This window comes from Mus caroli, chromosome 11 (assembly GCF_900094665.2).
Source record: "Mus caroli chromosome 11, CAROLI_EIJ_v1.1, whole genome shotgun sequence".
Lineage (NCBI taxonomy): Eukaryota > Metazoa > Chordata > Mammalia > Rodentia > Muridae > Mus > Mus caroli.
The window spans coordinates 29551504-29578781 of NC_034580.1; the positions used below are offsets into that span (position 1 = coordinate 29551504).

The window sequence follows — 27278 nt, forward strand, 5'->3', positions numbered from 1 at the left end:
ACCAGCCTCAGCCCCAGTGGTCTTTAAAAGGCGGAATTTCCTCCTTTCTCTGAACTCCATCTCTTACTTAACAATCCAGAATAAAGTTAAGTTTTCAAAATGCTATTAATTATAGAAGGGAGAAAACAGAGGTCCAGAGAGGTTCAGTGACTTGTTCAGAGTCACACAGGAAGTCAGGGACAAAGGTGGGAGGCTTTGGCTGCACCAGTGTGGATATAACACGGGCTAGTGACAAGCCCAACCCCTCTACCTCCCTCCCCTGCTCTACACAAGGAAGATCATTTCCTATTCCTGGCTTCTCTGCCAGCCTGAAAGACGGAGTGTAGAAGAAACATTTTTGTACATATATCAGGATGGCCTTGTGGGGTGGGTAATGGCTTTTGCTGTTTGACATCTGTTTCCCAGGAGACTCTGGGAAATGCAGGGGCAGAGTCCCCAACAGCAGCTGAGGGCTGTGAAGCTAGGTACCTGCTTAGAGTTTTTATCCCGGGGCAAGCTGTGTGCTCAGACTTGACCATGTTTGGGCATGGAGGCTCCACTCAGATGGGACTGAGACTGCTTCCCTGGAGACCAGCTGGGAGAGCAAACTTCCTGCTAGAGCTCCCAGGCCTGACTTGGGGTGGGGGTGGGGGGCGAGTGGAGAGAAACCATCTGCCAGCCAGCGGAGACCCAGACAACTGTGAGTGCTACATCCCAGAGAGCTTGGGAAGGGCTTTTGGGAAGCCGGGGCTGAGGGGAGATGGTGGGAGACAGCAGCCTGTGATGGCATGGATAGGGCGGTGCAAATCCCTACCTCTCCTACTGCCCATCAGAGTTCTGGCACCGGAGGGCCTGCCTGGCCTGTTGACCCTGGTCTGGGCGTCTCTTTTGTGGCCAGCCAGTCAGGACCAGTCTTGTCACTTGTCATCAGGCCTGGCAGAGTGCGCCAAGCTCCTTCAGTTCCTCAGTTAATGATGGCGCCTGTTTATGAAGGGCATTGCCTATTTTATGAGGTGATGCTCAGCAGTGTTGGTGGGTCTACATCAGGACCCTGAGGAGGGCACTATTGTTCTTGTTTTAACAGTCGTATGGTTGCTAAGCAGCAAAGCCAGGACTCGGTCTTATATCTGATGGCCTCTCTTCTCTAAACTCCCCCAAACCCTTACATACTCTATCCCTAGTCCTTCTAAGGAAGAGATCCACAATCCAACAGTTATGCCACATAGGACTCTTGGTTAACTCTTTCCAACTTTCCTAGATCAAGCCCAGACCTCAGGTGACTTTTCTACAGAATTCCATCCAAGGACTCCTGAGATACTTAATGTTTCACATCGGGCATAGTCTCCCTGAAATCTCTTCTGTTATCATGGAAACCCATTTCTTCCTGACTCAGGCCACAGTGCACATCAGAGCTTCATATCCTTCTTGCTGGAGGTTCTCATTAGGCCTATCCCAGATCCCCACCTAAGCTTGACATTCAAACTGAACTCACTTCATGTAGCTGGCGAGCCATCGGGACATTACAGGCACCACCAGTCACAGGAGCTGGACCTCTCAGGAACAGGTGACATCCTTCCTTCCTTTCCCTTCTGAGCTTCCACGCTGTAGCCTTGAGCAGACTCCTGCTGTCATGTATCTTGGGAATGCCCAGGAGTCTAGGAGAGCTCACTGGAAAAAGCCAGCACCACAAGGAAATCCCCTCAAGGGTACTGGGCTTCTCCTGGAGATAATTGGTGATAATGGATCCTGAGTATTTAAAAGCTAACCGTAGACTGTTACCAGAGGCCAGAGCGGACCTCTGTAAGGAAGCTCTATGTAAGTTGCAAAGCTCCATGTATTATCATACTTAAATAAGAGCAATGTTGTTATTTGGTTGCATCCCCTCATGCCTTCCTTCCTTCCTTCCTTCCTTCCTTCCTTCCTTCCTTCCTTCCTTCCTTCCTTCGAACCTATCACTTGGGCTAATCTCATTTCTCTTTGCCTTCTTGGTGCTAGAAATGACTGTTGCCTCCAGTGGCCATGGGGAAGAAGCTGGTGATGGCCCAGAAGCGTGGAGAGACACGAGCCCTCTGCCTGGGAGTGGCAATGGTAGTGTGTGCCGCCATCACCTACTATGTCCTGGGTACAACTGTGCTGCCCCTCTACCAGAAAAGGTATGGACGTCTCCACTTCCTGGATTGACCTACCCTACCCTTGACCCGTCACAGTAGTCAGGACAGACCAGGCATTCGTCATCCTCAGGCTCAGGGGTTCCAGTTCTGGGGGAGCAGAGCAGCGAGAGACTCCCCAGTCGGGGCTGGTGATGACAGGTGCAGGATTCCTTGGGGGTGGGGGTGGGGATGGGGCTCACAATGGCAGACTCTGGCTGCAGTCTGCACAAATGCCTCTGAGATGGGAGATTCCTCTTTGCTGAGCATGCCTTTCCTTACCTGGGTTTTCCCAATAAGCAGAGAGTGACATCTGTTCCCACAACATCTGTTCCCACGAAGTTTATGGAGGAATCTCAGAGAGTGCAGTGGACCCTCGTGCCTCACACTCTGTGACATGCCATCCCTCCAGCCTTTAAAGAAGAGCTGCGGAATTCCTGATGACTCTTGTCTTTGGAACAGGCACACAGTGCTCTCTCAGCTCACCCTTAGCTGAGTCTCACGCCCTCCCTCTGTGCATAGTCTGGCTCCTGACCATCCTCTCTTGTCTGAGAGTGGGTCTCCCACAGGATACAGGGAGCTGAGTCACGATCCATTTGCTTAGGAGTTGATGAGCCTCTTGGGCTCTCCTGGGCCTGGTCTGCATCCTTGCTTTATAATGCTGCAGTTGTGCCAGGCCAGAGTCTCACCCACGTGGGGCGCTGCTGAGCAGCTGTGTGCCTCCCCAGCTCTCTCCTGCCACCCTCCAACTCTGACCAGGTCAGACCCCTCATGTACTTCCTCTTTTTTAGGGGAAATAGCTGAGACTCTGAAGCTACTCAGTCCTTGCCTCAGGTGCTGTGTCCCAGCCCCACTCCCCAAATCACCTATCCCCTGTGAGGTTTCCATTTCTACCTGTGACTTGGAGATAATATGGTTAAGAAGGCCTCAGACTTGGCTGCTCATCACAATCTTATGAAGAGCATTAAAAACACCACTAGTGCCTGGGCCCAAGCACCTGAGAAATTCTGCCTCACTTTCTGTAGAGTGGGACTCAGTAAGCTATAGAGATCTTTAAAAAAAATGTCAGGTGTGGGGTGGCTAGCAAGGTCAGAGAACCATTATGTAGAAAATGTCCAAGAGCCAACCAGTCTGAAATTATTGTGATTTATTCCAGAGTCCAGGACTCTAGGGCCATGGATTCAGTTAATATAACATGTTTGTGGCAAAATGAAGTCCCATCCATGGATCTCTCAAAAGGCTCTCAGGGTGTCAGGGATTCAAAGTGGGCATGTGTCATCCTTGTCTCTAAGGGATGTTTGTGTGTGTGTGTGTGTGTGTGTGTGTGTGTGTGTTGTCTCCCCAGTGTGTGGACCCAGGAATCCATATGTCACTTGATTGAAACTAATATCAAGGACCAGGAAGAGCTGGAGGGCAAGAAGGTGCCCCAGTACCCATGTCTTTGGGTCAATGTATCAGCTGTGGGCAGATGGGCCATGCTGTATCACACGGAAGACACTCGGGATCAAAACCAACAGGTAACAAATGGGGGCTGGGTATATTAGCCTGATAGGTCTGTGAGCTTGTCCCCAGCTGCCCATGTCTCTAAAGCCAAGATATAGTAATCCACCTGAATGGAATCTTACGGCTAGCTTGAGGTGGAGTCAGCCTTGGATCTTCCATGTTTGAACTGACCTGGACAGACCTGGGTGGTTTAAATTGCCCCTATTGGCTGTGCGGTGGGTGCTGAGGTCCTGTGAGTCTCTGTTTCCATCCTTGTAAATGGATGCTAATGCCATACCTGAAATTGCTACACTAACGTTCAGTGCTGTAACCAAAACACTGGTTTTGTTAAGTTTAGATGGTTCTCATACATAGCCAGAGTTGAGATGCCCTAGTTTATATGCTAAGTTGGCAAATGGTGGGTGCTTAGAGCAGAAAACAGTTGTTACTGTTACTTCTTCTGTCAACAGAGCTGGGTGAATCCATGGGCCACTTGGGAGTCAGGGCTACAGCAACCTCCATAAAAAGCATTTAAGAGATTTCCCCTCATCTGCACCTCCCTTCCTGTCAATTAGCCCTCCCTATTGCACAGACAGGTTGGTTCCCTTCCCTCCTTTCCATTTCTTTACTTCCCTCATTTATCTAACAACCAGAGTCTTCCCAGGCCTGGCCCATGGGTCTTAAGAGGAAAGAACTTATATAGGCGTACTAACATTAGGGAGGGTGGGCTGGTGCCTCAGACAACTGACAGGAGATGGATGGGCTCAAGGGAGTTGCCAATGTGGCCCAGAGCAGAGAAGTGTTAGGCTGGGCTTTTCAAAATAGGCAATCCTGTAGCCACAGAAACAAGAGGTGAGGGATACACAGTATCCCAGTGTGTGGTGGGACCTAGTATAGGCATGGGGAGAAGGCTAGGCAAAGGCAGTGGCTAGAAGCATAGGCATGGGGAGAAGGCTAGATTTCAGAAATGCCATCTGATGGAGTGGCCAGAAGAGACTGAAGGTTTACGGTCTGTTGCCTGAGGACCTCTTCTGCATAACTATGGAATTAATAATAGGATATAAATTGGGGCATCGCAACTCTAGCTATATATGAGAGTCATCTAGACTTAACAAAACCAGAATTCTACACCAACCAACTGAGGCAGAACAGATCAGTAGGTGGAGCTCCCTCCATAAATCTAAGGTTGGATGCTATTGTTAGGAGCCACTGGAGGCCCATGGTCACCATTCAAATGATGCTGGGAAGACAGAGCCAGCAGCCACGTAGGGTCATTTACCAGATGGAAACTAGGTCACAGCAGTCCCCAGCATGGGTGTGGACCTGTCACAAGGATAATATAACAGTCAGAATTGAGGCTGATGGGATAGAAAGGGCAAGGTGCCTTGTGTGTATGTTTGGGACTGGGCTCTGTAGGCTCTCTGATGCTGGGGACACAGAAGGAAAGGGTGGAAGTATGTAGAATTCAGATATGTGGTCCTCGTCCATATGACTCTGTGTGGGAGAAGAACCTCAAGGCCCACAAGGATTAGCTCCTACCAGAGTTTTATGCTTCCTCTTTGGCATCCGGCAGCCATAATGTATTCCAGGAGTGAGAAAAACCTCTTGAAAGATGACATGCCACGGTATGGTGCTGTACTCCAGGCACACTGGGTTAGGGCTGCTTCCTCATTCTGAAGAGCTAGAGGTAGTCGGAACCCTGCTTGGGTTGTGAGCAGCGTGTATTCTTTCTTCTCTAGTAAGGGGGCTGTTAAACTACACACCCACAGACCACAAACAGAGAGTTAAGAGCAGCCAGCCGTGCTGGGACAGTCAAGCCCATTTCATTCTCTGGCCCAGCATCAGGGTGTGTGGCTGGCTCATGCTCTGGCTTGGTAGCCTGCCCTCTGGACATGCCAGGCTCTTATACCTCCTCCATGGCCTGCTCTTTTCTCCTTCCATCAGCTTCAGTCTAGGGAAGGGTTCTAAGTCCCTCTTTGCAGCGTATGCTAACACAAGTGAAGCCTCAAACTAGAGACAGGGTTTTTATCATTCCAGCCCATGCAAATAACTCAGGGCTGGTTGTATCGGGTCAGGCAGAGAAGGGCGAAATAGCCCAGTCCTTGGCTTGACCCTAGAGAGTGAACTTAGGGCTAGGATTTTGACAAACAGATCAAGAATGTAGAATCTAGAGGAACCTTAAGCACACAAAAGACACAGCAGTGCCCTGGGATGGGTGCAAATTCCCCCATCAGAGCGCATGCTTTAAATGGGAAAGCAGCAGTTATTCCAGCTTCGTAGATAAGACAGCATTATATTATTTTTGTTGTTGTTGTTATTGTTATTATTATCTCTTCCATCTTGAACTTATAAGATTTGGGCTCTTGCTAAATGCTTTATATAAGTTTCCTACTTTAGTCCCCAGGGCAGGTCTAGGTAGGCTCCACCACAAATGACTTCACAAGGTTTAGGAGTGTGTGCTAGTTGCCAAGGTCACACAACTTGGAAGCTGTGGTTGAACCTGGGCCTACCTGGTTCCACAACGAAATCTGTGCACAGTGGTCAAGGTTACCTAGTGACAGTGCTGCTTATTAAACAGCCTGCAGTGCACCTCTGAAGGCCAGATTCCCTAGGAGTTTTGACTCTTCCTGGCTCGCTGGGGACTTGATCAGCCTGCAGCTCCCTTAGTGCCCAGATATTAGCACCACAATGAAGCTTTTCCATGCTACTGGATTGGGAAGCTTAGGTGGTAACTGAGTCCCAGGGGAGACACTAGCTCAACGCTTGCGCACTGGCATCAGGTTTACACATTTGACCCTGGACATGACTTCACTAGAACATGGTCCTTGAACATCTCCACTTCCCCTCAGTCCAAACTCCACAGGGTAGCACCCCTCTGGTGTTCCACTGCAGGTCTACAGAGAGGTCCACCCTTGAGGTTCACAGGCGGCACCCAGTCCTTCTGGTAGAGAAAGATAAAAGGCAGGTCTCCACTCTGGGCTGTCTTTCCAGAGCTTTGCAGCTGGGTCTCATCATCTCCGCAGGCCAGAAGGTTCCTAATAGCAACTATCAGTGCCAGAGTTTAAATGTGCGCTGGGCTCTGCCTGCCTGGAGCTCTTTACTGCACTTTCTCTCTTTCTTTTGGATTCTGTCACAGAGCTGCATGCCAACATATTTTCTTTGGTTCACACAGGATTAGACTTCAAAGAGTCTTCTATTTGAATTTTAGCCAGGATTTTGAAATCATGAGAGTTTGTATTAAAATCAGGTTTTCTGGCTTCTCTGGATGTATTGCTGCATGGTGTGGTATCTCTTCTCCAGAGGGAGTGGTGACAATTCTGACACCAAGGCAGATGCCAGCTGGTCCCTATCACCCCCCTGTCTAGCTTCACTTCTCAGTGTTACCTGCATGAGCTTGCATATAGAACTCCACCTTGTCCCTGGACTTGTATTACTCAGGATTTTCTCTAGCTCATCACTGTGACATCACTATACCATCTTAGTAACGAAACCTTGAAGGCTCAGAGAGGGTGAGCAATCTGCCTAAGATTTTCACAGCAAATAAAAACAGATGCAGGTCTCCAACCGAGCCCTGCATCCAGGTGTGCAGCATCATGGTGAGTGATACCAAGGCCACCATCCATACCCGGATGCCAACCATGCTCTCCAGTGACTGACTCCTGAGCCCAAATCTTTTTCTCGTACCCCAAAGCCTCGCCCCAGGCCTCTTAGAAGTGTGTATTTACAAGCCTAAGCACTCCTGCTTCTCTCCCACAGTGCTCCTATATCCCCAGGAACCTGGACAACTACCAGACAGCCTTGGCAGATGTGAAGAAGGTCAGAGCCAATTTCTATAAGCACCATGAATTCTATTGCCTTTCTGCACCTCAAGTCAACGAAACCAGCGTCGTGTACCAGCGTCTCTACGGGCCCCAAGTTCTCCTCTTCTCCTTCTTCTGGCCCACCTTCCTGCTGACTGGGGGTCTTCTTCTTATTGCCATGGTGAAGCTCAACAGGTCCCTATCCATCTTGGCGGCTCAGAAGTAGGCCGGTCCCCTCTGCACCACAGCAGAGAGTCACCAAGGAACTGCAGAGTCCCTAGCAGGCTACCCATTACTCTCTTCCCTTGTCTCCTATTTCATTTGTTCAACATCTTTGGAAAGATGTTTCTTGCTCAAGGATGTGTATCTGATTCCCAGTGTCTTTGGAGGACAAAGAAGCTCCCAGTTACAGCTTCCCATCCCTGACTTCAGTTGGTTCATATCTGTTACCTGCAATGATGCTGTCTGCTACCAAGATGATGAATATTGTCACCTCTATCCCCATGTGCTCTCTCTTAGCTCCTCAGATACCCACCCATCACATTCAGGATGTTGTCCTTGGCCAAATTCAGCTTCTTTGAATTGTCATAAAAACAATAATTCCCATTGACAGGGCAATTGAATGTACTGCTTTTTGTTAAGGACATTAAGTCTCTCTGTCTCTGTCTCTCTCTGTCTCTGTCTCTCTCTCTCTTACACACACACACACACACACACACACACACACCTCTAAAATTTAAAAATACTGCTATCCTTCAGTATCCACGGGGACCAGTTCTGTGACTTGCTCAGATGTCACAAATCCCTTCTATAAAGCGGTGCAGTCTCGGTTGTGGAAGTGCTGTCCACCTTTCTACATGCTGCAGTGTCTCCAGATGGCTAGTAAACACCCACTACAGTGTCCGTGCTGAAAATGATTTCATTCTAGGGACCAATGATGGGGAAGGGTCCGTCCATGCTCACAGCAGATGCAATTATTACCCAAATACTTTCAATCTGCCCTTGATTGAATCCAATGGGGCAGAACCTGCCGATACAGATCCAAGCGTATACATACACACAGAAACAAAAGTCTATGAGGAAATAAATACAAATGCCTCAAAATATTAACCATGGCATGGTGGTTAATTTTAATTTTCTTCCTTAACCCTGCTCCATTTTTTTTTGTTATTTTCATTCTTCAATAATAGGAAGATGGTACAGTGTTTTGTTTTGTTTTAATCAGAAAAGTAACACATAGCTGTTATTTTGAAAAATATTGAAGCCTTTAGGGAGATGAGGATGGGCTTTGAGAGGCTGTTTCTCCCATCAGAGACAAGCTGGGAAGACACACTTGTTAGGCTCCCTGGATGGAAGGAAGGCGCTTACTTAGTTGAGCATTTGTAGCTTCCTGTTGCTGATGCTTTCACCATGTCCCCTATAAACACAGGTGTTGGGCACTTGACACATTTAATGTTCACAGCATTCAGATACAATTGAGGTTGGAATGATGCCCCTAAGATGGAACCGTTGGCTTTACAGGCACAGGAAGAGAGAAAGGTGAGACCTGAGGTAATACATAGTTGTTATGTATTACCTCAGGCTGTGCTGCCTTGCCTTTTGGTGTTCTCTCCACATGCAGATGAGGAACGTCTTGTGTCACCACACCAGATTTGACACTTCTCTCCAGGCAGCCCTGATGTCTCCTGTGGCCCTCCAGTTTCTTATCCGTGGCCCCTCCTCTCAAGGACAAGTAGCTCATCATTCCCCAGGCATCTCCCTCCAAGGTCAGGAAAGCCATATTCTGACATTATGGTATAGTTTGCAAGATGCTACCACCGGGGAGATTCACATATGGATAGCAGGGCTCTCTCTGTATTATTTCTTACAACGACCATATAAATCTATAATTATCTCCCAAATTTGAATTCAACTTAAAAAGAGAAACCAAAAGTTCCAAAAAGGAGTCTGGCTTTAAGGGGTTGCTTTATGAAGGTTTCCAGGTCCCTGCATTTGGGGCTGAAAGACAGAGAAACCCAGAATATCCAAACAGCAGGAGAAAAGGACACATCCTTCTAGAAGAATTAGTGTGCAGGGATGCCCAGCTCCCTCGCCCCATGCATTAGTCATGACAACCTTCATTTTCTTTGGGAAAAATTTTGCCGTCCTGTCAACAAGGACTGGCCTACTTCCATCAAAAGCCACACCCATCTGTGGTCACAGAACTGCACGGGCAGCGTGAGTGTGAAACTGTGGGCATTTGAGCATGATGGACTTAGAGGTGGAAGCAAGATATCTTGGCAACAATGGCTGCCTAGGAACAGAGAGGCCTCCCCTGTCCTGAATAGGTCACTGCTAATGAGTGTCAGGTGCTTTCTGTATTCTTGCATTGATTCTTATAGGCCATGACTCATGTCTGCAAAGGAGTACCCGGTCCATTCCTCAGGTGTCCTTTTTTCCTAAATCAGCCTCCACATGGGGATCAGAGTCAACAGGACCCCCGGGCTTCTGATCTAATGTAGAAAGGATCCCTGTGAGATGCTCTAATAATGCCAGGCCTCACACAGCTCCAGCTCTTCAGCCAAGGCTGTGACTCAATTCATGACTTGAAGAAAGCCGGCCTCTTCCATGTGTGAATGTTACAAGGGAAAAGCTTGTTCTGCGCTCTCTAATGGCTGAAGCCTGGAAGGGGCAGGGATATGAGTCAGGTGTATGGATGCCTTCAAGGAGTTGTCTGTCTTCCTGCTCTGCCCCCAACCCCATCACCGTCACTGTGGTCGCTTCTTTGTGGTAAAGAACCAGATTTGTTTGCATTTAAAATCATGTAATATAGAAATCTTAATTTTTGTTATTCACCAAAATGATTCCACATTCCTCATTAAAACAGTAGTTCTCAATCTGTAGGTTGTGACCCCTCCAGGTATTGAATAACCCTTTTCACAGGAGTCACCTAAGACTATTGGAGAGCACAGATATTTACATTACAATTCATAACAGTAGCAAAATTACAGTTATGAGATGGCAACAAAAATAATTTTATAGTTGGGGTCACCACAACATAAAGAACTGTGCTAAGGGGTCACAGCGGCAGGAAGGTTGAGAGCCACTGCTCTAATCTACGTTTTACCCCGTTTCTCCTGCTGTCAACCACCTTGGTCAGTCCATTGCAAAGTGCATTGATGCTGTTAGTGACTGCAACATGTGGTTGGTAAGAATAAACAGTACTCTTTTTATTTCCTCTTGTATTTGGAGTAATTTGAATTCTATGAAGTATGTGGGAAGATGCCACTTGAGCAAGCGTGACTGTCCTGTTCCTTACCAGTCAAGGTCCTTCACACGATGAAGGAGAATCCGCCAATGCAGGTTAGAGGCCTGACGATCCTCTCTAGAGTATAGGGTAGCTGCTTTTTAAACTTGAGATCTGTAAGGCCACACAGCCCTTGGGTAAGGATACTGAGATGGAAATCTCATCTTTTCTTATTTGTTCTCCTAAAAACATGTTGTCAGACGTTCCAGATCAAGGCAGCATGATATACATATCATAGCTGATCAAATATGGAACACTGATTGGAGTCCAGCTGCTTGGTTAACTAGACATTAAATATATTTTCAAAAATTATACAACAGAGACAGGAGAGATGCCTCAGTGGCTAAGGGTGTGTGTGTGGCTCTTGCAGATGACCTGGGTCTGATTCTCAGCACCCATCAGGTAGCTCACAGCTGTCTGTAACTCCAGCCGCCGGGAGATTGATACCTCTGGGTTCCATGGGCACCTGCACTCAAGTGCACATACAAGCGTGTACACACACACACACACATACACACACACACACACACAGTTAAAATAAAAATTAATCTTTTAAAATGCAAAACAATAAGCTTTCTCTTGGTTGGAAGATAAAATCATTTTTCATAAAATATTTTTGTAACATGTGATAGGTTTATTACTTTGAAATAAAGCAAGTGAAGTGAAATGTTTTCAAGTTCCTCGTTTTAATTTGTAAAATGGCAATGCTTGGCTCCTCAATATTTTTAAGAAGTAGAATAGGTCCTGAGCCTAGATAGCTTTAGAAGGTTGGGTTAGTGCATCTGAGATAAGGATCTGTCTCTCCCTATCATGGCCATAGAAATCTAAAGCTATCCTCTATAGCAGTAGTTCTCAACCTGAGGTTTGCAACCCCTCTGGAGGTGGGGGGGGGGTTGCGTCAAATGACCCTTTCACAGAGGTCACCAAAGATCATCAGAAAACACTGATACTTACATTGTGATTCACAAAATAGCAAAATTACAGTTATGAAGCACCAATGCAAATAATTTTATGGTTGGGGTCACCACAACATGAGGAACTGTATTAAAGGAGGTATGTCAGAGCAGCAAACTCCAGGCTGAATGTGGATCAAGTGTATAATATATCCCCAGGTTTGTTTTATCTTTGGAGCTGAAGTCAAAGGTAGATTACAAGGACTTTGACCCCCCGTAACCACCATCATTCCACACAATCGCCACTCCCAACGCACGTGGAATAAAAACAGAGGCTCACTAAGCATATACATAATCAAAATAAGTCTTCTACTCCTGTGCACTGTGAGGGGAGATCGATCTGTGAGTGCCCCAGCAGCGTGTGGAGTCCCTCGCTAACTCTGGATAACATCAAAACTGCATTACATTGTAGGAAGCTCAGATAGTGCCAGAACTAGTTGGTGTCAGAAGAGAAATAGCTTTCCCATCTTGCGTCAGAAGCATCGCCAGGGAGAAAAACCCTTGTATTTCCACATTTCTCTTTAGTGACAGTCTACATCAACACTTTTGATGAATAACTCACTGGACCAAGCTGTAGCCCTTCCATTATGGGATATATTTAGCTAACCATTCCCCGAGCGACAATCTGTCATCCCTAATAGTGATAAGAACTAACATTTGTGCAGCACCTGTGTGTCGGGATGTCGGCCAAGCCTTTCCACGTATGGCTCATTTAACGCTAATAGCATTTGAGGTTGATATTGCCATCTGCATTCATAGATGGGTTAACTGAGGCACAGGGAAGCGGTTTAACTTGCCCCAGATGTTAGCAAGTAGGAGAGTTGAGAAAAACAACAACAAAGAACTCTAGACACTGTAGCTTCACTATGGCCCTCACCACTGAGAACTTGTTCTCCTTCTTCTGTTTCTTCTCCTTACCAAGTATGCAAAGGCCAGGTGCTGAGAGCCTGCCAGATGTCTCCATAGCACCCCATAGAGTCCAGGCTCTCACGGCTTCTCTGTGTATTCTTCTAAAGAGCCAATAACTAAATCTGTATCCCAAATATGGACACTTGAAATGTGGGTGCTGCCAAAAAAATAACTAGGCTGTCTACAATTTGCCAGAAGCCACAATTTCTGGCCCAGAACCCATTTGGCCACTAGGAACCCAGGCATGCTGTAATCTCCCCAAACCTTGCATTGCTGGCCACTACAAACCAGCATAGAAGGGCAGCAGGGTTAGTGAGACTTTCTTAGTGATCCCACCCTTTCCACAATGTTTCTTTTCTTTCTTTAGTCAGTGTTTACCTACCACAGACTTAATAATCTGCTCTAGAATTGTCCTAGTAGTTGACAGCATAATCATTTATATTTATCTTAATCATTAATAACAATTTGGCCATGGACATCTTTTTGGCATCCAACTAAATTTTCTGTGAATATGTTGGCCACCGTCCTTCAGTCCATTTTTTTTGTGTGTGTGTGTTTTTCCAATCCTTGAAAGTAAATTCTCTGTGCCATCAGGAAGAACACTAGTGTGGAACAGCCAGGACCCTTGATGAAGCTCCAGGCCCCATTGGAGCTCTGCGTGCTACACTGCACCACTACATGCCTCACTCAGATCTCACTTCTCAGTGGAAGTTGGGAACACATTCAAACAGAGTTGGGTCTTGTGAGCCCCACTCTGTGACCATCGCACCAAGAATGGGTAGGCAGTATTCATTTTCATTCTCTGGAGGCATCCTTTCAAGGGCTTGTTCTCATTCTTATATTTCTGGAGCTAAGTGCACCTCACTCCAACATTATTTGTAAGGCCCTCGACTCTAAGTTTGCATTTGTCTTTGGTGATAACTCTTGAAGGAAAGAAAATTTAGAAAAATCAAGAGTCCAAATTGGCTTGTCTATGACCTCAGGCAGTTCATTTAACTTCCCGGAGGCTCACTCTCCTCAACTGGGAAATGAGAGAAACTTCATTTGTTTTATAAGGCGATTAGGATGATTGAGTGCAAATAGTCGACTAGGATGTCTGGTGCATTGAAGATGCTCTGCAAACGTTTGCTTTATTCTAGCAAGCCAGCCTCCACACTCCAACCATGCAGATTATTTTCTGTTGAGAGCTCTGAGGACTCTCCATTGTCACCCCCTTCTCACTAGCAATCATTTTTCTTGAGAGCATGACTGAGGACTGCCATGCCCATCTTTCTTTCCCTGTTCATTTAAAAATGTCAATGGACTATCTGTGCTTAAACGATCTTGAAGGAAGGCATTCTTGCCCTTGGAATCCACACTTCTGCCATCACACCATCTCAAGAATCAAAGGACTTTTGCTTTGAGAGTCCACCTCATGGCAGAATCGTTACCCATAATAATGATAGGTCTGGACAAAATAATCTTCCCAGTGTGAGGCAGCCAAATCCCTTGGCCTAGAAATCAGGCTTAATTGGAAATTAAATTGCATTTCCATGCCACCTGCGGGATGCCTCTATCCACAGCTAATTTATCAATGTGATGCCTTATCTGGAGGGAGCCCATGGGAATGGAGTGGCTGCCTCAGCAAAATTGCAAGCTTTTACCCAATGAAAGAACTTCCTTTGCTATTTAGGCTGAACTCTTTGAGTTTCTCATTTGAAGCTTTATGTGCCCATTAGCCACTTTTTCTGCCAAGTGCTATGACAGGATCTAGAAATATGGGCAACAATTGGACCTGGCTCCATGTTGTAGTGTTCATGGTCCAGCAATAGAAGATTCATGCAGGCAAAACATTCCAAAGCCACAGCACTTAGTCATCTGGTGCTGAGCAGCACCGAGAGGTAGAAAAGGACACAGAATGAACTCGGATACAGGATTCCATCTTTGAATCTCTACTTGTCTTGAACAGTGATGCTGATATTTTGCAGTGGTTGGGGCTTTCCAGCTTTTTCACTAAGCTCTGAACACTTCATTGCATCCTGTGGGCAATTGTGAGAAACAGATAGACTAAGGCTTTCATTATCCCTGGGATCTTTACTGATGAAGAGCCCAAGGCTTAGAAAGTAAGTTGCTTGCTTGAGGTCACTACCTTGTACAGAACTGGGATTGAAACTCAGGTAATTTCTACAGAGCCTTTGCCTTTGAACTTTATTCTCTAGTACCCTCTTATTTCCATCAACTTTCAGATTGGAAAATGTCTGACTATGTCTGCGGTTATTAGCATGTGTAGCGCTCTCCCAGATTCAGAGATGATCAATTCTTTACTAGGATTGCACTCTCTGTCTTTCTGTGACTCTCTTTCCCTCTATGCAACTCCTCTCTTCTCTGTCTGTCTGTCGTCTGTGTTCATGTGTGTATATATGAATATGTGTATATAATTTGAGAACTAAATTCACAAATATAAAACCCAGGACACAGAGATCAATTTGTCTGAATAAAATATGCATGTAAAAGGGACAGACAGGGAGAGATGACTGTTGTCATGGTTTGGGCTGGGAAGACCAGACCAACTCTTACATAGAGTGGATAGCATATATTTAACAAGATCATAGCAGAGAATTTCCCAGGTCCAGAGATGGATACCAGACCCAAGGGTCTTAGAACTCCAAAGAGACAACACAGCAAAGACATAAACACATTATGCTTTAGTTAAAGCACTATTGATATGGAACAAAGAAAGAATATGGAAAATGACAGAAGAGAAACTCCAAGTCACATATAAAGACAAATCCATGAAAATATAGAGATTTCTGAAGAGAAACTCTAAGAGCCATCAGGGCATGAAATGATGTATTTCAAGATCTGAAAGACAATAACTGCCAGCCTTGATGACTATACACAGCAGAGCTACTCCTAACGATAGAAGGGAATGGAAAGACTTTCTGTTAAACAGAAACTAGAAGACTCCATGATTATAGAAGATACAGAAGGAATCTTACACACTGAAGAGAAATATAAACACACCCATGAGGTCACAGGGAAGAATAAATTGCACCAAAATAGATAAGCAACTAAGGGTTAGTAAAGCACCAACCAATATGAAAACAACAAAGCAACAGAAATCAGTACATACCTTTCAATAGCAACTCGTGATGGTTCCTGTTCTCTGATTATAAGATACACAACAGCAGACAGCATAGAAAATAGGGCCTAACTGTTAGTCATCTTTAAGAAATGTACCTTATTGCCAAAGACAAGGAAGCCTTAGGGTCAGAGGTTGGAAAAAGGTATTCCAATCAAATGGAACTGGGGAAAAAAGGTATAGTTATACTAATATTTCACAAAGTAGATGTCAAACTAAAGTAAAAGAGACAAAGATAATGTAAGGGGAAAAAGACCTCCTAAATTTCTAAACCTACACACATCAAACGCAGTGTAGTCAGCTTTATAAAGCAAACACTACTCGCTGGAAAGGCACTGACTGAACTCAAAAACATATTTTTTTATGAGTGACTACAATAATCCACTCTTAACAGCAGACAGGTCAGCCAGAACAACAGACAAGCATACGAACAAACAACAAACAAACAAAATCTTCCCAGAGCTAAATGATATCACAGATGAAATGGATTTAATAGCATCTATAGAATATTATACCCAAGTACTACAGAAGACACAATATTTTTCTGAAGACCATAGAATTTTCTCTAAATTGAGCCATTTTTTAGAACATGAAGAATTTCCTAACAGATACAAGAATATTAAAATGATTTCACATATCTTATCTGATCACAACAAAACAAGATAGGACATCAACTGGAAGAGAAACTACAAAAAATATTGAAATCCATGGAGACTTAAGAAGACACTATTTAAAGTTAACTAATGGGTTATTAAAGAAATCAGGAAGGAAAATGTAAAACTTGTAGAATCAAATAATGATGAAAATACAACATAGCAGGACCTGTGACTTCCCATGAAAGCAGTTTTATGAGTGAATTTTATAGCTGTATATTTTAAAAATCAAATGATCTCGAACAAGCAACTTAATGATGCACCCAGTGTCGGAGAACATTAAGAAGCTAAACCCGTAATCGGTGTATGGAAAGAAATCAGAAACACCAGTCAAGAAATTAATGAAACAGAAATGAAAATAACACAACAAAGAACCATCAAACAAAGAGTTTGTTCTTGAAAAAAATAAATAAACAAGACTCACAAAGCCTTAGTTAAACTTCCAAAAAAAGGGATAAAGACCCCAATTAATTAAATTAGAGATGAAAGGGAAAACCATATAGCAAGTACCAATGAAATGTAGAAGCTCATTAGCACATACTCTGCAAAGCCACTTTCATATAAATCTGAAAACCTAAAAGAAATGAACATATTTCTAGACTAACCTACTAATGTCAGCCAACAGGACTTAAAGCACTTCAACAGATATATTGCAAGCTGTAAATTTAAATCAGTAATAAAATTGTCTCCTAACTGAAAGCCCAGGCCTGGGGGGCAGGGGAGTATTTCACAGATGAATTCTTAAAAGTCTTTAAAGAAAAATTAATATCAATGCTTTTTAAATTCTTCTACAAAACAGAAAAGAAGGGAATGCCACCAAGCTCATTTTACGAAATCAGGATTATCCGGATAATCAAACTGGATCTGGATCTAACCGAAAGGAAAATTATCAGCAAATATACCTGATGAACATGAATGTAAAATTATTAGTAAAGTTCTTACAAATCAAACTCAATGATACACCAAAAGATCATTCATCATGATCAAGTTCCATTTATTCCAGAGATCGAAGATGGTTTCAATGTAGACATAGATTGAAGGACAGAAATTATATGACCATATTGCTAGGTAAAGAAAGGCCTTGGACAAAGTCCAGCATCTTTTCATAAAAATCCCGAGGAAGCTAAGAAAAGAGTGAGCAAAGTAATTGAGGCTTTATGTTATGGTGAACCTAGATCCAACATCACTCTAAATGCAGAAAAACTCAAAGCACCTCCTTGAAAATCAGGAATAAGACAGGATCCTTCCCTTTCTTTACTTTTGTTCAATAGAGTACTTGAAGTCTTAGTTAGAGCAATAAGACAAGATGTGTAATTAACAGGGACACAAATAGGAAAGAACTCTTGCTATATAAAAATGAACTTCAAATAACTCCCACTCCCAACTAGAACTTAGGCTAATTTAGCTTGTTTCTTTTCTAATACACATTTCCCACATGCACATCTGCTCACTGATTGGAATCATGTGCTACAAGGGATTTTTACCTATAGCTCTCCACTGGGCTTCACACTCTGCATTTCCATATGTTCTGTTGTCGAAATATATGTTCAGAGGTGAAACAAAATACATGTTAAGCATTAGTTTGTGTTACTGAAGTTTAGATCATCTCTAACTTTCCCTTAAACAATGTGACAATATTATGGTAGACACCTCTGAATGATGATCTACATGCAATACACGTCTTGTGGTAAGCCTAGGAGACAGTGCCTGATTAAAGTTGGATGAACAGTCTCCTGTCTGGCCCATGCTTTGTCTGGTAGTGGTGGGGGAAGAGAGAAATGGAAAGGACTAGGGCTGCTTAGGCAAAGCAGAGAGAAGTGGCAGCACTGGAGTTCAGGGATGATTCTGGGAAAAAAAGGCTAAAGTGGCAGACAGGAGATGACTCATGGTTCCAGTCAGGAACTTCTAAGAGAAATAGTGAAGTTAGGAGACAGGAAGATTGGCTATGGCTTTCTGAGGGGTCAGTAGAAGTCACAGGTGTCCATTTAAGTAGAAAGGTCTGATGACTTTCTCCCCTTTTCTCCTTTTCCCTCTCTCCCCCTCCTTTTCTGTCCCTCTCCCCATCCTCTGAGCTCCCCTGTGCCAGACCTTGTGCTGACTGATGAGCATCCCTAAGTAACAAGACATGGCCCCTGCCAGACCACAGGCTTCCAGTCTAACCAAAGAGTCAACTGTAGGCCTGGCGTGTAAGGAAAGAGTCCAGGGAAGGGGAACTTGGGAGTCCCTTCTCAGGTAAGCGCGATGACTGGAGTTGGGTGGGGTGGTTGCTGTGTCTGAGGTATGAAGAGTCTTCTGGAGAGCTACCATTTGTGGGAGGAGCCAAGTCATACAATCCCTGCATCCCAGCCACCTTTTGGAGAAGGCTCTGCCTTGAAGGCACATAGCTCAAGGAGCTAGCTTGTTTTGTCCTCAGTTCCCCTGTATCAAGGAGGCTGATAGTGGAGCTATCTTGACTGTGCAATCATGGCCTTGGCTTTGCTCTCTCATAGCCATCTCAGGCTCTCAGGAGCATGTTTGTACTCCAAAGTCTAAGATGCAGTCATCATGGAGACAATGTCTCTCACCTGCTCTTTATCTACGTCATGGTGCCCTGGGAGACAGACGCCATCAGGGGCTGGCAGATACTCTCCTGGGTCCAGCTTTCAGTCTGTAGAGTGTGTGATTGTTCTGCCAGGAGACTTCATGAATGAGGTTGGCTCTTTTGATAAGGGCAGCAGTCCCATGGGATCAGGGCTGGTGCCTGAGTAACCTTATTAAATACTTCATTCAAGGTCCCTTCTCCAAATATAACCACATTGGAGGGTTAGAACTTCAGCGTGTGAATTTTATGAGGGGCACCGTTTAATCTACAACAGAAGGCTGTTCCTCTAAAACAAGTCACAGCTCTGATCTTCTATGTGACATTGGCAAGTGCTCCAAGCTTCCAGGCATGGCCGATAAGAACAGAAAGCTCCCAAGTGGAACTGGGGTTAAGTTCCTTTTAAAGCCACAGGAGCAATTGTCATTCCTCTTGTTTCTGTCGCACTTGGAATGGCAGGCCACCAGTCCAATTCTTGTGAGTGGTGGGCAGAACTCACCAGCACATCTGTGAATCTCTGCAAATCCAATATGCCTCATGACTTAGAGATATCCCGAACGCTGAGTGACAGTTCCAAGCTGATGTGTGCAGATACTGAGAAGCAAGCCTGAACTTGGCTTGGCCGGCTAAGCACGGGAGGCTTGAGAACTGTCACTCAAACTGACCCAGGTTAATCAAAAGATTACATAAAAAATGTGAGATAGGCTAACCCCAGCCTCTTTGAGAAAAGCTCCAGGGCTCTATCTCCCTACTGGCTCTTGCTTATTTCTCTTCCTCCAAACAACTTCATCTAAGCATGGAATGAAAATTGGTCAGACTGGACTCCCAGCTGGAAATACTTGCTGAGTGGTGTTTTCTCCCTTCTCTCTGAAGTCCTGACTGCTTGGCCAATTTCCCCTCACTCTCTGTTATTTGACAGAAAGCAACCTGTAAGTAATGGTGTGGAGAGCTCAGGGCTGGAGGGTGGCAGCCTTCTCTGAAAATGTGATTCTTCAGTCTCAATGAAGCTCTTGACAACAAAACTCTAGATTCCAAAGTAAGCCTATATGTTTGTTGCCTCTTGCCTTCTTCACTAAAATGTGTGTGTGTGGTGTGTGTGTTTGATGTCTGTGGTGTGTATGTATGTGTGTATATGTGTGGTGTCTGTGTTTGTGCGAGGTGTGTGTGGTATGTGTTTGTGTGGTATTTGTGTGTGTTGTGTATGTGTGGTGTGGTGGTGGTGGTGGTGTGTGTGGTATGTGCATGTGGTGTGGTAGTGGTATGTGTGTGTTTATGTTTGTGGTAAGTGTGTGTGTGGTGCTGTGAGTGTGTATGTGGTGTGTGTGAGGTGTGTGTGTGTGTGTGTGTGTGTGTGTGTGAGAGAGAGAGAGAGAGAGAGAGAGAGAGAGAGAGAGAGAGAGAGAGGCTGGAACAAGATAAACCTTTCAGATCTGTGTCTCCATTAACCCCATTCCTTCCACTACCACCTTACTAATTCCATTAAAGTATGTATCTACCCATGGTTTAATCCATCGATGTAGTTAACAACCCACTTCCTAATGACTAGATGTGCTGGCTGTGGACAAAGCCTTCAACACTGGATTCATTGAGGGCATTTTATATCTAAGTTGTAACACCCTTCTTGTCTCTGCAGCTTAGGTCTCCATTTCTGTTTTTTATTTTTAAATTAGCCATTGGAATTTAATATCTAGAAAATATGGGGTTATTTTCTTTATTTACATTTCAAATGTTCTCCCCTTTCCAGGTCCTCCCTTCAGAAACCCCTATCCCATTCTCCCCTTTCCCTGCCTCTATAAGAATGCTCCTCCACCCACCCACTCCTGTCCTCCCACCCTGACATTTCCCTACACTGAGGCATTGAACTACCTCAGGCCCAAGGGTCTCTCCTCCCACTGATGTCCAACAAAGCTATCCTCTGCCACATATGTGGCCAGAGCCATGGGTTGCTCCATGTGTACTCTTTGGTTGATGGTCCAATTCCAGGGAGCTCCTAGGGGTCTGGCCTGTTGACACTGTTGCTCCCTCCATTTCTGTAAATGGGGCTCAGGAGAGCTCTCCATCTTTGAGGTTCTTGTGCATGTTAAGATGTTGGGTGAAACAGTGGGCACTGGCACAAAGGGCACATTGGGTGCAGAGCTCATGTACAATCTTTGCTTCACATGTAGGTGTTACATACTAAATGCCAATCCCAAATCTGGAACAATTGTTTGAAACCAGAAGTTCCTTCATTTGGGAGATGAACACATGGAGGCGAAGCATAGGGAAGCTGCTATTTAGTGAAACAGAGACAGATTTATCTTCTCATCAAAAAAAATCACCTGATGCAGCTCTATGCACTCATTGTGGGGGTATTTAGTGCTGGGGTCTCTGAAATATTGTTGATTTATTTTTATTGGCATACATTTGCTGTACACAGTAGTGGGCTTTATGCAGACATTTGAGCTCTCATGTAGTTTGACCACATTCATCCCTTCTGTACATTCTACATTCTTCCTCCTCTCTCTTTCTAGTCCCTTTTTTGATCAGATAGACCAACATCTACTTCATGTCATATATATGCCAATGCACGTGCATGCACACACACACACACACACACACACACACACACACACACAGTGGAGTTTTATTGAGCCATAAAGAATGAAATCACATCATTTTCAGAGAAGCAGATGGGACTTTAGGGTGAGTCTTTGGGAGTGATTAAGTCATGAAAGTGGAGCCTTTATAAAAGAAACCATTGGCCATCTCCTCTGTCCATTGATGTCAGCGCACAGACAACAGAAGAGAAGACCTAACATGTGGGTCACCTCCATCTCAGAATTCCAACTCTAGAATGGAGAACTAAATGACTCACAGTCACTCATTTGGGGCCATTCAGTACAGCAGCACAATGTCTAAGAAAATGTGACAATTTGGATTCATAACCATGTCTGATTCCAAAGTTGTTGCTCTTGGAACTCTAAAGGACACAAAATGCAGTCTCAGTTATGCAGGCAGAGAACTGGCTGATGTTCACAGTCTTTCTTCCCCTATCCTAACAGAGAAAGCAGGCTTTCTTCAGCCTCCATACTGCAGGTCTGTGGATTTCAGAAGCATGGTCACTCTTGGTGCTAACTGGCTTCCCCTGAGTTTCCCCTGGGGTTTTGGCTTCTTTCTTTCCCACAACTGGCCCAGGAGTCTCTACTATATCCCCACCACTGCTTTCTCCTTTGATAAGATCTCCTTAGTTTCTATATCGTCTGTGTGGTCCTCAGGCACTAGGTTCTTCAGATTGGGGTGTAGATAGACAATTGGGAGATCATGACCCCAGCTGAGCTGTAATGGTCATCACTGCAGGCACAGCAATAGACAGCCACATGGACAACCAGTGTAGACTGCTGCCAGGAAGCCCAAAGTAGACAGAGCATGAGGAAAACTCAGATGGGTACAAGATAGGGGCCATGATCTTGACACCCAACCTCATCAAAGGCATGCTACCTTATCACTTGTCAAACTTCAGCACCTAGGGTAGGAAGTCTGTGGATTTGGGGTGCTGAGAAATGGACAAAGACAAGACAGACTTCAAAAAGGGATGTCATGAAAAGGTACTGATACTGTCCCTACCAAGTTGTCATTGCTCAACTCTCATGTAAGTACTTGAGGTGTCTACTATCACAAGTAGAATGTCTGTGGGGAATCTGTTCAGCCATTGACAAACTCTCGATTAGAGAACTAGCCATCGATTGGGGGTGGCTTAAAAGACTTTGGTAGTATGGAGCTTGGAGACAGAAGGAGGACCTGGCTCATGTACCAATTTTTCTCCCATGTTTGGCCTCCCATCTTCCTGCTATTAGACACAGCTGAAGTACGTGAGGCAAGAAAAGTGGCCATCTTGAGCTTTACCAGGCCCCTGCTATATGCCAGGCAGTGTGTGTGTGTGTGTGTGTGTGTGTGTGTGTGTGTGTGTGTGTGTGTTATATGCTGTCTCAGTTGGACATGGGCATCACTGGCCTCATTGTATAAAGGAAGAAGGGGTTCAAATGGTGAGTGGCTTGCCCAGAGAAGTTCTGTCAGACTTGGCAGATTTGAACCCAGTTGTCTGGCATCGGCTCTGTGTGTCTTTCTTTATACCTTGTGTTCTTCTATGGTTGAAACAGCACTGCCCTGCCTTTAGAGTCTGGGTTGACAGAAAGGCTCAGGGAAGATCCAAGAACCCTAATAAGATTGGGGAAGGTGAGGGCTATAATGGACGAAAGGGGGCTTTGGGTCTCAGGGCTTCAGAGGGCCAAACAACACCTGGTTTGCTCCATTCTTCATTGTCCCCACATTACAGCCCTCAGTGCCCTCATGCTGTATAAGGGCCATTTCCAGCTACTTTTAATTTGGAACAAACTAGCTGCTCCCCCGTGGTCCTGAAGTTAATAGGATGTCTGTGCAGCATTGCCAGGCTAAGCATCTCTGAACAAATTATTCTTGCTTGCTTTTAGGGTTATCAAGGAGGGAGGCCAGGAAACTTCAGAGCAGTGGTTCTCAACTTGTCTAATGCTGTGACCCTTTAATATAGTTCTTCATATTATGGTGACCCCAATCATAAAATTATTTCATTGCTACTTGGTAACTATAATTTTGCTGCTGTTATGAATTATAATGTAAATATCTGATATGCAGGATATTTGATCTGTGACCCCTATAAAAGAGTCATTTGACTCCCAAAAGGATCATGACCCATAGAGAAACAGTGACTTAGAAAGCCACCTTTATCAGGTGGTGGGAGTTTGACTTTCATCTGACAATGGAGACCCGAGGGAGCACCTGGCCAGTTGAAATGGGTCAGTGCGGTGATGGACCTGTTGTCCAGGAGCAAGGATGGGGAACCTGACAGAACAAAAGCTACTGGATGTGGGCAGAGTCAAAGCAAGTATAGATCTCAGTGTGGTAGTTTTGATCTGAGCCTGGCATCTGGGTAAGGCCAAGAGCCTCAGTGGGTGAGCTTTCTGTATGGCAGGGCATCAACACTGTGGAGAACCTGGGACACAGGACTTGGGGCTGTCTAACATGGCTATAATTCAGGCTTATCCCACACTGCTGGGACAATGAGCTAATACGAGTGTGGTGGTAGGAACTCTGTTCCACTCATAAGAGGAAGAGCCCAAGCTAAGCTTCCTAAGAAGGAGGCAGTGCCTTTCCTATGGTAGATGTCATCATATCTCACAGATCTCAAGAGGTCATCGAATTCTCAGACAAGTTCCAGCTCCTAACTCAATGCCAGAGTCAGATGACCTAAAAACCATGCCTGTTTCTCAACAGATAAGAAGAGTACCTTTCATAGTTTCTTTATAAAAAGAGGAAGTTGTTTGGATGAACACACACACACACACACACACACACACATATATATATATATATATATATATATATATATATATATATACATACATATATATATCACCTAGCATCAGGCAGATGCCTTAGACCATCCACTTCTCCAGGAGGTAACAGGGAGTCTAAAGAGCTTGAATGTGACTAACTTCTGTCCCTGGCCTGTGAGTGGCTCATTTTCTTATAAAGCTTGTTCTTTAACTCGTCATTGTCTCCTGAGATTTGTCACAACTCCTTTAATGCAGGTGGCTTCCCTGAAGAGATCCAGCTGCTACAACAGTTCTCAACAGACTCACCGGCACAATGAATAGGAAGCTGGGGTGGAGGACTCTCTGCTGACAGGATGAGAAATAGCTTGCTGGGGCTTCTACAGCTTCATGAGTGAAGAAGAATGCGCCTGCTTTGTCTCCATGGGACCTGGCGTCTAGTGCCAGCTCTACTACTTTCCAGCTGGGCCAGGTAGTTTTAACTAATCAGTTTCCTTATCTGGTTAAGCAAGGATGGCAATTCCTACTTCCAGGCTTGGAATTAAAGACAGTCAAGGAAGATTCACAGAAGTAAAAGGAGGGCTCACCCTTCGACCTCTGCAGTTGTGAGGTGGACATCTGCCCTACTATCTGCTTGCCCTTACTTCACAATCCTCAGTAAAAACAAAAACAAAAACATGTTTGGTTGGCCTTGCTATTCTCAGATCAGAAGCAAGGACCTTTCCTCACTTGGGGACCATGTACCCTTCACTCACACAGCTGGTGAACAACAAAATTGGGATGCAAGCCCAACTGGCCTGAGGCAGAACCCATACCAGGTCCAAGGTCGAGCTTGTGAGGACCTGGGACCCAGTAGAGAGGAGATGTGGGGGAACAGCATGTCTTCAGTGGGTCTATAGTAAAGTATTTCTGTGCATGGAGAGCAGCATGGAGAGTTAAGGAGGAAGAAATTGAAAACAAGACTTTGTCCTTGACACAGATCTCAGCTCCCACAAACTTCTCTTGTCCCATTGCCTCATGGGTGGCCTGGATCGTGGTGCTATATGCTCTCCTGGGATACTCTAAGCTCTCCTCCTGCTTACTGTGACTTTGCTATCCTTGCTTTGGGTGGGAAAGTAGTTACATTGCACAAAAGGTGGTGCTTTGAACCTCCCCATTCAGAGTGTAGCCTGTGCCACATCGGCTCTCTAGTTCTCTGTTAAGGGCTAGGAATGAAGAAAGAGAAGAAGCTACCCCAGACCTCAGGTCTGTCCTAGCATGCAACCAGAGGCTAAGCTTATATAGTTGGTGCTAGCCAGGCTGTGGGAGTCACACAGAATCACCCTCCATGTGTGTGTGTGTGTGTGTGTGTGTGTGTGTGCAGGTTATAGGTTGACTGACAGCTAATATTTTTCTCAATTGTTTTCTGCTTTATTTTGGGAGCCAAGTTCTCTCAAAGAATCTGGAGCTCACCCGTCCAGCCAGACTTGCTGGCCCGCAGTCCCAAGGATCTTCCTGTCGCCACCTCCCTGCGGTTGTGATTATAGACGTAAGCCACCATGGCCAACTTCTGGGGGAATCTAAACTCAGGCCCTCCTGTTTTGGTGGCAAGGTCTTTCCCAGTTGAAGTATCTATATCTCTTCAGCCCAAGAACTGTGCTCTTACCTCTGAGAAAGGTCTGAAAGTATGAGAGGTACTCAGGTATTGTCTGATGGGCAAGTGAAAGGCTCTGTAGATAAAGACATTTGTCGAGAATCCTAATGACAAGGTGGATCCTGGGACCCATGTGGTGAAAAGAAGAAACCGAATCCTGCAAGTTGCCCTCTGGCCTTTACACGTGTGGCATGCACATATCAACAACAACAACAACAACAGCAACACAAACACACACAGAGACACACACACCACTAAGTGAAATAAAATTTTAAAAAAGAAGAAATATTTCTGTCCTGGGAAGGCCCTTTGGAAAGCAAGCTTGAGGAGATTAATTACTACCCAGTGCTATCACAGACTATTCTCAGGGGATTGCCATCAGTCCCCTGGACACCAGTGAACTAGAGATTAAGAGAGAGGGTATCTCTGAGTTCTCATAATCCCAAGGTACAGAATGTTACTAACAGCCACATTCACCCATATTAACTGGTACAGTAACAAAGGGTAATGATTCCACTTTATTAATTAAGAAACTTTGGGCAGAAGTGAGAGATCTAGCCCAAGGCTTTTCTGACAGTGTGGAGGCTACTGGGATGCCCCAGTCTGGTGCCTCCCATTGCATTTGTGGTTTGTGACAGCATTATTCTTGTTGTTTTTATTGTTGTTGTTTTATAATTACTTGTTTTTGAGCCAGGGTCTTCCTGTGTTGCCCAGGTTGACTTCCAGTTCCCATGGTCAAGCCATTCCCATGCCACAGCCCCCGCACAGACTCAGCCCTTGGACAGGCAGGCTCTTTGGGCATGTACCACCATGCCCAGCTTGGGAACTTGCTGGGATTTCATTTGTTTTGTTTTTGTTTTTTAAAGCAAAAGCAAATCACAGAAAAGAGATCTAAAACTACCCCCTGAAGGAGGCACTGAAGGAGGCAGAGCGCCAAATGTCTGCTTGCCTGGCTCCTCTCTGAGAATGTTTGAGACTGCACGAAAGTCCAGGTAGGGTCCTGAAGGCTTTGTGTAGCCAGGCTCTGTAGTCACTCTGGCTACAGTGAGAATGAAGAGCATGTTGTTTGCTCTCAGAGCATAAAGCTAGTGGGGAAGGCAGCCCTTCTGATACCACAGATAAGAGAGACACAGATCAAAACTGTGAGTGGGGCTATAAAGGCAGAACTTACAACCAGTGAGAAACGTGTGCAGGGAGACCTGAGCAATTGTTTCTGTAAAGGTAGGAAATCTAGGCCAGTTGGTACTTCAGACCAGGCAAAGTGGGTGTTGGCATCAAGGGAAGATGACCAAGGGCCAGGAGCTGGCTGAGGAGCTGGGCTTGAGCGTTCCTCATTCCCAAAGTATTCCCAGTGATGCTGAGAAGGGAGACGTCCCTAGACCAGAAAGAGAA

General features: G+C 45.1%; 2 protein-coding genes across 2 annotated transcripts in view; one reads left to right on the forward strand and one right to left on the reverse strand.

Moving 5' to 3' along the window:
• Positions 1-27278, reverse strand: part of Kcnip1 (potassium voltage-gated channel interacting protein 1) — a 358975-nt gene that overhangs the window by 328454 nt on the left and 3243 nt on the right. The gene's annotated exons all lie outside the window — the stretch shown is intronic.
• Kcnmb1 (potassium calcium-activated channel subfamily M regulatory beta subunit 1) lies at positions 372-8026 on the forward strand. Its single transcript, XM_021175762.1, has 4 exons — positions 372-679; positions 1975-2132; positions 3472-3643; positions 7365-8026. The coding sequence occupies exons 2-4, from the start codon at positions 1999-2001 to the stop codon at positions 7632-7634; spliced, it is 576 nt and encodes a 191-aa protein (XP_021031421.1). The 5' UTR covers positions 372-679; positions 1975-1998; the 3' UTR covers positions 7635-8026.

Bases quoted from the DNA above. Each gene is read 5' to 3' on its own strand.
- Kcnmb1 (XM_021175762.1), top strand. From the start codon at position 1,999: ATGGGGAAGAAGCTGGTGATGGCCCAGAAGCGTGGAGAGACACGAGCC. The intron at 2,133-3,471 runs GTATGGACGTCT...TTGTCTCCCCAG, and splicing joins CTGCCCCTCTACCAGAAAAG to TGTGTGGACCCAGGAATCCA. The intron at 3,644-7,364 runs GTAACAAATGGG...TCTCTCCCACAG, and splicing joins CTCGGGATCAAAACCAACAG to TGCTCCTATATCCCCAGGAA.